Genomic DNA, 12,392 nt, shown 5'->3' with positions numbered 1-12,392 from the left:
GACTACATCCATTATAAACCACAAGGTCACCTAACGATATATTCGAATTCAACATAATGTGGATTCAAAAATTGAAATTCGAGATACTGGCATTTGTAATCATATAAAAAGGGACATGACTCTTTCTTTTGGTGGGAATTGATTTTTTTTTGTTGTAGTTGAGGGAAGTGCGAATCGATTTGGTACTGTACAGGGTAATCTTGTTCTCCCGATTTTTTTTACATTTTTCTTGTAGTTTTTTCAATGAAATCTATAGCAATATAGTAAAAGGAGACATGACTCTCGGGTGTCTTGTATGAATTGTTTTTTTGTACATGTTAAGTTTGTTCTGCCGAACAAGGAATCCGCGCCTTGTTATCAGAAAATTTTCAAGCTTGAATATCTTTTGTCTCATCTGCTTTGAAACCCCCGCCACTTCAACCCGCTCCGCGCCTTGTTATCCCAAAATTTCGACCCGCGCGAAAACTCCCTCCTCATCCAAAATTGGTCCCGCAGCCCAGACACACGAAATCCCCCTTCTACCCCTCAGCCAGAAATGCCGGCTCAACGTCGCGGTGTCAAAACCGGTGGGGGTACGCTGGTAACTTACCCTACATTTAGGACAAGTGCGTACCTAAGCCATGGCTCCCCCTACCATCCCCTTCATCCCCCCCATTCATACACCGAGGCCGCCAAAACCCGTGAAACCCCACGCTCCTCTGTCGGCCTCCCGACCACCGCCCAGCCGGAGACTCTTCTCCGACGACGTCATCCACCGCAACATCTTGCCGTCTCTCATCGACCGCACCGGATGAGGATCCGTCGTCAATCTCGTCGTCCCGCCGGATCAACCGCCCTGTCCTCCACCTCCAAGGAGCTGCCCTGACGTTCGCCTCGTCTATCGCGCCACCTCCATCCCCACATCACCGTCTTGAACTGCCCCACCGGAACCGCATCACCCTCACCAATTCATCGGATGAAGCCGAGGCCCACTCGGTGCCACCAAGGAGGTTCTGCACTCACCGCTGCATTTTATTTTTTATTCGATCTCACGGGGCTGCCGGTGCTTGATACCGAGTAGCCATGGCGGGTCTCCATCGATGGCGCCATCACCGGCTACTTCATCCATGACGTCTCTCCCCCATTTCATTGATTACTCGGCGGCGACTTCCACACCGGCACTAGCTGCAGCTGCTCCGGTTCTCGCTCGCGCTGCTGCTGCTCCGGCTCTCGCTCGCGCTGTGGCTCTTTTCTTGCCGTCGGTCGCGCTGCTGCACTACTCTTGCTTTTGTTCGTGCTGCTGCTCTTCTCTGCTATTGCTGTCAGTCACCGCTGTTGCTCTGCTCTTGCTCTCGTTCGTGCTGCTGCTCTGCTCTTGCTCTCGCTCGCTCGCGCTGCTGCTGCTGCACGACCTCCGGCAGCTACAGGAGTTGCTGCTTTAGCACTCGCTCGTGGTGCTGCTGCATGACTTGCTCTCTACTAGTGCATTCCCTGCTAGAGCGTTTGCTGATTTAGATCACTGCTTCTCTGCTACTAGTGCTCGAACGCCCTAAACATCTATTGCAATGCTCTGCTACTAGTTCAATCAGTTTCGACAGTAAAATTCAGTTTCGACTGTAAAGTTCAGTTTCTTCAGTTAAGTTCAGAGTGAACAGAATTTACAGCATCTGTCGGAGCGACCGTGGCGCAGCTGATGCGTTTTACATCTAGCACTTTTTGGTGATGTATTTTACATCATCTATTGCAAATGATATTAGAGTCCCACTTCAGATTAATGTTGTCTGTCTTGTCCTGCTTTAGCCTCGCCGCCGTACACCTCATCGGAGCTGCTCCAACGACGGAACCGTCCATCACAGCGGAGCAGTACCCTCGGCGCCGTTTCCAAAGGCCTCAGATCTTCTTCCCCGCCTCCAACAGTCACACCAGCATCACCATCCTCCACGTCCAACCCAATGATGCTGAGGTCGACAAGGCTATGCCAAAGAGGTTGTACACTTGTTGCATCACTTTATTACTCTGCATTCATGTTGATCCCTCGGGGATCCTTTGCTATGGAACTACTATTCGTGCATTTGGTTAGAAGGAGTGGAGCAAAGCAAAACTGGAGGATTTTTTTTCCTTTGGTGTCTCTTTCAAAGAAAAAACGTAGAAAATTTAATATCCACTTGGACATCCTTTTCAAATTAATATGCATGAAGAACAGGACTAATTGCATTACTGGCATAATAAGATTCTTATTTTTTCATTTTCACGTGGTTTGACTTTAATTTTACCATGTTTCTCCATTCCTGTGTTCTTCCAATTCATGTGAACCAAACACACAGGTTGACAGAAATCCTATGTTTCCAAATGCTTTGTTTTGCTCGTGCATTCACTACTGCAGGATGCTGCTAACGCGACACTACGATCAGAGACTCTTCGATGAAACTGTGTGCGATGCTATAATTGCAAACAATGGTGTAAAAACCGTCAGAAAGGTGCAAAACATTTGCGATGGAGGATGCATCAAACACGGTTCAGATTTAAGTTGCATGTGTGATGCAGGGCATATGATTCAGTCCACTTAACTGTTTGCGATGAGGAGGAACAAAAGAAATGGGCAGCTAGATGAAGGTGTGTGCGATATACAGCATACGGTTCACTCGGATGAACTGTTTGTGATTAGGCATAACAAAAGAAACGGTCAGCCAGATTCAAGGTGTGTGCGATATACGGCATGCGGTTCACACTGATGAACTGTTTGTGTTGAGACAAGAGAACAGAAACGGTTCAAACTGAAATCATGTCTTGCATAAGCTGATTATAAGATAATTTTGAAGGGTTCTGTGTAATAAACAATTTAAAGCAGCACATGCATGTCGGAGGACCATATACTGACGAATACAATACATAACACTGTACTCTGAAAGTCAATGTCGTCGTACTCACTTATTTCCTCTTACAGCAAATACATAGTGACGAATTAATGCAGGCGATCTTTACTTTAATCCATATGTTGTGTTATTAACTACATGAACATGAGAAACCAAGACTCAGATATTTTGTTTGTCCCATTGCAAACCTAGTTAGATCTCTTCTTTGCAATAATCAAAAGAGAATACATGCATCCAAAGAAAGCACATACATACCTCCAGTTAAGACCATCTAAACCATTTGGGCACAAATATGCATAGCCATTGATCAGCTATACATGCCTGATGCAGCCGCATGGCTTTGTTTCTCGTGTTCTCCTCCACCTGACCGTCGTCGCCACTCCCCACCATTGCATGTGCCAAGTTCGTCCTCGTCACACACCCTTGCAGTATGTTCGCTGACATAGGAATAGTGATCTTCACGCCGTCCCTTACCCACACGTCGGACCCCTACTAAACCCATCCCCGGTGCGCCCTTGCCACCAAGTGCCTTTCAGCGACACAGAGAGTGACTACGTCATCGCAGGTGATTAATCAAGATTAAACTGTAAATTATGTCGATGTTCATTGATCAAACCTTACCATCAGTCCTGCAATTGCAATCCACGTACAGTACAGATCCTACACCGCACACAATTTCCCACACAACCACAAAATGGAGTCCAAAAATATGGTCAAACTAGACCAACGATTCTCACCAAGATGCGCACAGGCTTGATTCAGACCGCATCAGCTCATGCATCAACGAGGCACTGCTCCATCTCCTATAGACATCACATTATGAGATGCTAAGAGTTAGTGAGAGTTTGGGGTATCACGTCACTCATGTGCTCCACCTACTTGCTCCTCAGAAAAAACATTGTACACACAGATTGGAAGAACCAAATCAATTTTGGTACTGATTTGTCCACGTTCAAAGGACTATTGTCACCAGATCATAACTTTCTTGCTTCACACATAAGGCTGCACTACAGAATCTGCAAAGTAACTGAATCAGTTGGGCATTTATTTATGCTAATTAACTCGCAAGATGGATGGATGCAGCTACTCACGTACCTGATCCTGGTGGCCGGCAGCTTCCGCAGAGCTGCTCTACCTGACGTACAATGGTGACAAATAGATGACATGAATTTAATTTGTGTTTTGAGGTGCCATGTGACATGAACGGCGGAGGGGTCATGGCCGTACCTGTCGTCGATGACGAAGCGGGGGTTGGGGCCAACGGAGCCCAAGAAGTCGCCGAAGAAGGCCACCGCTAGGTCTTGCCCTATCATGGACCGCGTCGCCTGGGAAGCCGGGAACACCAGGTCCTCTTACACGCACACCTCGCTAGGTCCCCTTCACCATGTCCACACTCCACAGGTGATGTTCTAAATCGAGTACCGAGGAAGATGGGGATGGGAGTGGAAGAAGGCCGGCGTGCAGATTCATCACCTCCTTGTCGACCTTGACCACTCGTGACAGCAGTGGAGGAGAACCCTGAGGTTTGGTTAGGCCTCACCAGCGAAGGCAGGTCGAGGGGAGGGGCGGCAGCGAGTGGGCGAAGACGGTGGGCGGCGGAGGTGGGAACCCTAGAAAAAATATGGTCGAGCGACAGGAGGACGAGATCGAGGGATGGAGAGAGGGAGCCTCGTTCACCCGATATTTTTTCGTGCGGGGTGGTCTCGTTTCCCTGGTTCGTCTGATCTTTTTTCGTGCGAGGGGGCGTCGCTACATGGTCGTGGTTCATTTTTTCCCATGAGTGGGCCTCATTGCGTGGTTGTAGATGGGATCGTCCGTTTTCTCTTCGTGATGGCACCAACGCCGGCAGTCTCAGAGGTCAGCGTAGGAGCACAAATATGTTATTTGTTCATTTCCTTAAAATCAGTTCATTGTTCCCGGAAAATCTATTGTTTGTTTCCTAAAAAAAATTCACTAATAAGAGAAATCGATTGATTTGAATAAGTTAGGAAAGTTAGATTAAAATCTATTATTTGTTTTCTGAAAATCTGTTATTTGTTTTCTAAAACAAATTGCACCAATAAAAGGGGTCGATTGATTTGCATAACTTAAGAAAGTTAGATCCGTGATTTGTTATACGTTAGGAAAGTTTTGGTTGTAATAAAAAATGGAGAGAAATATAAACCGATGAACCAGGATGGGAGGGGGTGGTGAAAACAGTTGAAAATGGTGGGACAAAAATAAACCATACTATTTAACCAACTTAAACATTAGGATTTAGGAGTAGAGATAATAACCGTGTTGGAGTACTCCAAGAGTTACGCCTTTTCGCTTTATAGTTTTTCTTTGAATTCTTTATTCACCTTATTATAGTGACCAAATATTTGCTCCCGCTCTGTTTTGGCCTCCCTAACACACGAAAAATATGCACAATGAGTCAATCACGTTGGATTCTACATGAAAAATATACACAAACGTTTGCTCTCACTCGCAAAAAGAAAAAAAATCACATTGGATTCTACATGATCCTATAGTCTTTAAGAAGGAAAAGAAAAGGTGATTTTTTTTCAATTGCGGAAAGCGGGTACCAAATGCTAGTTGGCCGAATATTTTTGGTTTAAAACAGTGATAAACTCCTAAATTTGTATTTTTGTTACTATGAAAAAGAGGACAGACTTCTTTTCAGAACAGCAAACACATTGCAAAATACGATGTCCTCCACTTTTTTAGTTGCTCTGTGTGGACGATGTGGACGTGAAGCGGCATCACATCGTGCAAACCCACTTTAGTTTAGAGTGCAAAAAGTACACTCAGCCGGTCAGGCGACGCTGAGAAATATCACAATTGTCTTTCCCTATTTCCCACAAATTTGGCTCCCCTCACTTCCTGTTCGGTTTGCCGTGCATGCTTGCCTCATTTGCATACTCAGCCACAGTTTCCTCGTGCTGCCGGTCAAGAGGGTTTGGGGGTGGACCTAACATTTCGTCCGGCTGATCTCCACATCAGAGTTGTCAGAACATCTACACCAGGCGCCCCAAACCCGCCTGAAACATCCGGATGGACGGCACGGTCACCGACCGGTCACAAAAATGCGACTCAGACGGGCTTCTTTAACGGGCCTCAAATGTCCGGACTGATTGGCACCCTTCATGTCCAACTCAAATATGAGAAGGATATGGGAACGCTCGGGCACGTCCGTCATGTCGGACCCGACAGCCCTACCCTACCACAATTTGCACCAAAATCATCAAAACCTTCCTCCTCCTCCCTCCTCCCTCCTACCTTTCCCACATCCGAGCCCTCGCCGTCCGCCACCCTTGCTCCCCATCATCATCGCCGGTCCGGATCCGCTGCCCTGCTAGATGTCGTCCAGCCCATCCCTGACCGCCGCAACAGAGGGTGCGTCCGCCTCGTTCATCGGTGTCCCATCCTCGGCTTCGTCGTGCAAGCCAAGGAACATCGCTCAGAGGAATCGATGACGCCGACAGCGAGAGAGGGAAGCAGCAGCGTTGCGGGGAGCGGATGCGGACATGGACGAGCAGCTATCCCGCACGCCGCGCCCGAAACTTGTGGTCGATCTCAAGGCCGGCAAGAAGAGGAATGATGACTCAATCTCCCACCAATCAATTGGGTTGCACGATGAAGAGGAGGATATTATCATCGAGAATGGGAGATCCACCGTGCCAAAGAATAACCGGCAAGTCATGGGAAACAAGTGGGAGAAGGCAAAGGCCACCTTCACATGGACGGGCATTTTTTCAGCGAGGGAGAACAAGAAAGAAGAGAGGTATAAGCTCATGTTGGATGCGCAAAAGGAGAAGATGAATTGGGACCGAAAGAGGACGGAGAAGAAGTTGGAAATTGAGAGGGAGAAGATCGAATTGGAGAAGTAAGAGGCGACGATTAAATGGGAGCTCGAGAAGACCAAAACATTTGGAGAGATTGAGCTTGAGAAGGAGAGGTTGCAACTCACACGAGATGCGGAGGATGCAAAGACCATGTTGACGGACAAAACCTTCTTGGATGACCATGCAAAGAAGTGGGTTGCGAAGTAGAAGAAGGAGATCAATGACCGTAGGAAGTACAAGGCGGCGAGGGCGACTGATGACAGCAGTAGAGCATGCGGCCCGGATGCAAGGGAGCAGGACGCAAGGATGACCTCGAAGCAGGCGGTATAGATGGCATCTGGCGAGTGATCCGGCCAGCAAGCAAGGCATCCGGCACGCTCATAAATTGATTTCATTTTGGCATGTCTGGATTGTTAAACTATGCTTTGTTTTAAACTATTGAATTCAGACAATCTGTATCGTATGATCGATGTGCATGGATTACATGGATTTAAGACTTCACATTTGAGGCATGTGGATGTGCGGCAACCCATATGAGGAGCTGCCCGACCCTGTCTACGGACGCGCCCGCGAGCGTATAGGGGACCGGATCCGCCAATCCGCCCCACCTTTGATGGCTTTGGGCTGTGGTCTGTGGAGGTGCGAAGGATCTTGCCCTCCTCCCAGGAGGGACCCTGTTCTTGTTTCTGTTAGTTTCAATATCTTGGTTGGGGTTGTGTGGTGGTTGGTGATGTCCCTCGGTAGAAATAATGTCTCCCATGTGCTATCTCCATCCTGATGATGCGAATAGCATCGTCAAAGGATGTGTCGAGGCGTGTCTTCGTCGGATCTTGTGAGATTCGGTCGGTGTTGGTCTTTGATGGATCTATCTGAATCCAGTTTTTGTTCGTCTTTGTTCATGTGGTTACAGGTTTGATCTTTCCGATCTATAACTCTCTTCATCGAAGATGGTTGCTCCTCTGGTACGTTGGTCCTTTGAGGCATTAGCACGATAACTTCCCGACCATCTGCTACAAGAAGGTTTGCCCGACTCCAGGACGATGACGGTGGCGCGCCTTCGACTTGCTCTAGTGGTTGTAGTCATCGCTAAGTGGTCCATGAATCTGGTTGTAATTTTTATTACCTCTAGTGTTCTCTGTAGTGCCGTGATTGATGTGTAGATTAAAAATTTCTATAAAAAAATGCCTGTTTGTATATAGTTCATTTAATAATCCGCCCCCAAATTTGGTTCCCCTCATTTTCTGTCCGATTTGTCGTGCATGCTTGCCTAATTCCATCCCACTCTTCCACAGTTCCCTGATGCTGCCGGTCAAGAGGGTTTGGGGGTGTGGACCTAACATTTCGTCCGGCCGATCTCCACGTCAAAGTCGTCGCTTCCGTTCCGTTCTTCTTCCACTCCACTCCACATCACTGATCGAGATCGTACTCAATGCTCTAGTACTAGTAAACTCCACGAGCACGCTGCCACACGCAAGAATCGAAGCTCTTCTCCTCTCCTCGATGCCAATGCCAGGGTCTTCCTCCGTGAGACTCGCCCACCTCCTGGTGTCCGCCTTGTGCTGCGCCATCCTCCTCTGCGCCGACGCGTCGGTGCACGACTATACCGCCGAGCGGTTCGCCGGCCTTGGCAACGCCTTCGTCCTCAATGGCGGCAGCGAGGGTGTCTACGCCTCCCCCGCCGCGGACTCCTTCATCCGGTATGTATGAACTTCTGATTTCTGAGCCCCGGCGGCCACAAATTGTTGCTTGTCTCGGTTGATTTCGTCATCGACATAGTTTTTGTCTGTTTTCTTGTTTGGGGAGTGACGCGCGTGGCGTTTGTCGGTGCAGATTCGAGAAGGTCGCGTTTAAGAGGACGCCGGAGTCCGCTGCCGCGGCCGGGAAGGACGGCAACCTCACGGCCACAATCACGGCGGTCATCTTCGAGGCCGCGGACCGCGGCGCGGTCGGGGGCTCTGACGTCGTCGCCGCCGGCGCTCGCGCGCTCTGCTGCACGCCGGACATGGCGAAGCGGGGCGCGTGCACCGAGGGGTCGCTAGTTTACCGCGCGCCCAACAGCACTGCCGCCGCGGGCTGGCCCAGGGTGCTCGCCGCCTCCTTTTTGCCGGGTGCCCTCGAGGCCATCTTCCCTGACGAGACCGTCGCCGTTGCGCGGACCGGCATGTACAGCCTGCGCTTCGTGCACTGCGACGCGTCCCTCGACGTGGCCGCGGAGGGCAAGACCATATGGAAGAACAGCCGCGGCTACGGCTACCTTCCCGGCCGGATGGCCCCGCTCCTGGCCTTCTACGGAGTCATGTCGCTGGCGTTCGTCGCCCTCGCCGCGTTCTGGTTCCTGCGGTACGCCCGGTTCTGGCGGGAGGTGGTGCCGCTCCAGAATTTCGTGACGGTAGTCATCGCGCTCGGGATGGTGGAGGTGACCACGTGGTACTTGGACCTCGCCGAGTTCAGCGAGTCCGGAGTCCGGCCGGCGGGGACGACCTTCTGGGCGGCCACGTCCGGGGCGGTGCGCCGCACGGTGTCGCGCGTGCTGGTGCTCCTCGTCGCCAAGGGGTACGGCGTGGTGCGGCCCACTCTGGGAGGAGGCGCCAGCGCCGGCGCCAGGGTGGCCGGGCTCGGCGCGGTGTTCTTGGCGGCGTCCGAGGCCCTCGAGGTCAGCGAGCACGTCGGGGCCGTGAGCGACCACGACCACTCGCCGACGAGGAGGCTCTTCCTGGTGCTCACCGTGGCTGCCCTCGACGCGGTGTTCATCTGCTGGATATTCAGCGCGCTGTCGCGGACCATCAGCAAGCTCAAGGCGAGACGGATGACGGCGAAGGTGGAGACGTACCGGAGGCTGGCAACCTCGCTGACGATCGCCGTGGCGGTGTCCCTGGGCTGGATCGCGTTCGAGGTCCACTTCAAGTCGACGGACGGGTACCAGAGCGAGCGGTGGCGCGTGGCGTGGGTGATCCCGGCGGTGTGGCAGCTCATCTCCTTCGCGCTCCTCTGCGCCGTCTGCCTCGTGTGGGCGCCATCCCACGATTCAGCGAGGTAAACGCTCCCATTCCTCCCCCATGGCCTGCTCATGGCTCCAGCTCATTAGCTGACCGAGATTCGAGATACACGGAGAAACTAGCTACTTACGATCTTTTATTTATGTGTGTTTTGGGCAGGCTCGCGTGCTCGGACGAGGCCGGCGACGACGACGACGGCGACGACGTGGAGGACGGCGCGCGGCCGCTGATGCTCAGGACTGGGCCGCTCTCGTACGTGGAGAACTGGGCGTGCTACGTGACGCAGGACGCCAAGATCATCCTCAGGACAGACTCCGGCGTGTATGCCAAGGCCGGCGAAGAGGACAAGCGAGTCTAATTAAGCTCCTCGGTCGCGATCTCGTGTGCCGTATGACTCACGTCACTAAGAACGTACATGCAGAGCACAGGGGATAGTGTATAACACGCTAATGTAGAGACTTATACCCTGCCGTTGGTTTTTGTTAGGTCATGTACAATGATTGATAAAATAGTTTTATTTTAAGTTTTGCATTTAATCTAAAGATGGTAAAAAAAAAGTTTACAATGGGTCATCTTTTAGTCTTATTTTCAATAACTAGCAACTCCTAAAAATATGGTAAGACATATTGTGCTAAGAGATCATCTCTTGTCTTATCTTAAATAAGAGAAGACAGGCCTTTTCTTATGAGTTCTCTCTCCCCCACCTCATCATTTATCCTACGTGGCACTTCTAAGTTGTATCTTAAAAATGCCACGTGAGATAAATGATGAGGTGGAGAAAAGAGAAATCATAAGATAAGACTTGTCTTCTCTTATTTAAGAGAAGACAAGAGATGATCTCTTAACATAATATGGTTTACCATGTTTTTAGGAATAACTAGTCATTAGAGATGAGGTTAAGAGATGACCCATCGTAAACATGTTTTTTTGTCATCTCTAAATTACATGCAAGACTTAAGATAAGACTATCTTATCAACCATTGTACATGCCCGTACGCTACGAAGTTCAGTTAGCATAGCAAAGACGGAAGTACCTTTCTACACCCAGGAGCAAATGCTCCTGGTATGAATAGTAAAATAGAAAAAAATTTAAAAAATTCTGAAATTTTTTTGTGACATACTTTTACAAATGTTTGTTTTGCACGCAAAATTTCATTGGGAAATCACATTGGTGGAAGATGTGTCAAAAAAAATCAGAGCTCCAAAATGCTTGTGTAAGTAACATTTTCAGAGCATCAATTTTGTTTTTTTACCACGCCTTCCACCAATGTGATTTTGCAATGAAATTTTGCAGTCACAACAAACATTTGTGAAAGTATGGCACACAAAATTTTCAGAATTTTTTGAAATTATTTTTGAATTTATTTAATTTTACTGTTCACACCAGGAGCATTTGCTCCTGGGTGTAGAAACTCCACGTCCTAGCAAAGAACTACTCTCTGTCCCATAGGCAAAGACTTTTTTGACACTAGTGTGGGACGGAGGGTGGCAAAGAAAGCAGTTTAAAAAGCATGGCAAAGAAAGAACATAATGAGCTCACAGTTGTAGTTTTTATAAATTTGTCGCGATTCTATGTGTACTGGTCGAGTGGGAATATTTTTCATGATAATGCGTGTCTCATTTACAATACATCTTAAAAATCATAGTACAAGCCACATTGACGTTGCCCTGACAAAACTAAAAAGACAACAAACTTCAAGCTTTGCATAAAGAAACACCAATCAATAGGAAAATTACAATCAAAGCCGAAGAATCCCCCGAGCTTGACACCCACACCTCTCACCTGCCGCCGACATCACCATACCAGCCACCAAAGGGGAAATGACGGATCACCTCCTCACCCGACGTCTGAAAGATCATGGATGTCGCATAGTGGGGGGGTGAATAGGCGCTTTAAAATAATTACGGTTTAGGCTTGAATACACGCGGAATAAAACTAGCGTTTAATTTGTCAATCACAAAACCTAAATCAACTAGGTTCATCTATGTGCACCAACAACATATGCTAAGAAAGATAAACAACTAAGTGATAGCAAGATATATAATATTAAATACTATGGCTACCATGATCATGCTGAAACATTGATCCATTCATGAAACACACTCGAATATTAACTACATCCAATACTTAAGCACGATCATATTGCCTCCTAGCTGGTGCTTTTATAAGAGAAGATGGAGACTCAAAATAAAAATTGCATAAAGTAAAAGATAGGCCCTTCACAGTGGGAAGTAGGGATTTGTAGAGGTGCCAGAGCTCAAAGCGAAAATTTTGAGATAAAAACATTTTGGGAGGTGTATCCATCCCACCAACAAAAACGACTTAGAGTTCCCAATACTTTCCATGCATAGATATATCATAGGCGGTTCCCAAACAGAAAATAAAGTTCATTCCTTTTTCCACCATAACTTTCACTTTCCATGGCTAACTGTATCGACGGATGCCCTCCATACCAACACTTCCCAAGGAATTTATTATTTGATAACATAAAGTAAATTCATTTGTTTTTGCATTTCAGGATTGGGCATCCCTAATACCTTTGCCTTACTCTCATGCAATGACAAGTGAATAAACACTCATCTTGAGAATAACACATCTAGCATGGAAACTATTAGCCACCCCTCACCGCTCCGCAAGCGAAACAAACACACAGAAGAGATGTTTATTTTGAAAATTAGAGATGGCACATGCAAATTTGCTTAGAACGGCAAAATAA

At 48.3% G+C, this 12,392-nt stretch overlaps 1 protein-coding gene across 1 annotated transcript; it reads left to right on the top strand.

Annotated features, from left to right (window-relative positions):
• The first annotated feature begins 7,978 nt into the window (after positions 1–7,978).
• LOC125536316 lies at positions 7,979–10,247 on the top strand. The gene is made up of 3 exons (XM_048699509.1): positions 7,979–8,376; positions 8,510–9,712; positions 9,835–10,247. Exons 1-3 carry the CDS (start codon positions 7,979–7,981, stop codon positions 10,031–10,033), a joined length of 1,800 nt encoding a protein of 599 aa, XP_048555466.1. The 3' UTR covers positions 10,034–10,247.
• The last annotated feature ends 2,145 nt before the right edge of the window (positions 10,248–12,392 follow it).

Source organism: Triticum urartu, chromosome 2, assembly GCF_003073215.2.
Source record: "Triticum urartu cultivar G1812 chromosome 2, Tu2.1, whole genome shotgun sequence".
Taxonomy (NCBI): domain Eukaryota; kingdom Viridiplantae; phylum Streptophyta; class Magnoliopsida; order Poales; family Poaceae; genus Triticum; species Triticum urartu.
The sequence above is the reverse complement of the archived record's forward strand: the minus strand, read 5'-3'. Positions and strand labels throughout refer to the sequence as shown.

Excerpts from the sequence above, each read along its gene's own strand:
- LOC125536316 (XM_048699509.1), top strand. The coding sequence starts at position 7,979 with ATGCTGCCGGTCAAGAGGGTTTGGGGGTGTGGACCTAACATTTCGTCC. Across the intron at positions 8,377-8,509 it reads GCCGCGGACTCCTTCATCCG|ATTCGAGAAGGTCGCGTTTA; the intron begins GTATGTATGAAC and ends TTGTCGGTGCAG. Across the intron at positions 9,713-9,834 it reads CCATCCCACGATTCAGCGAG|GCTCGCGTGCTCGGACGAGG; the intron begins GTAAACGCTCCC and ends TGTTTTGGGCAG.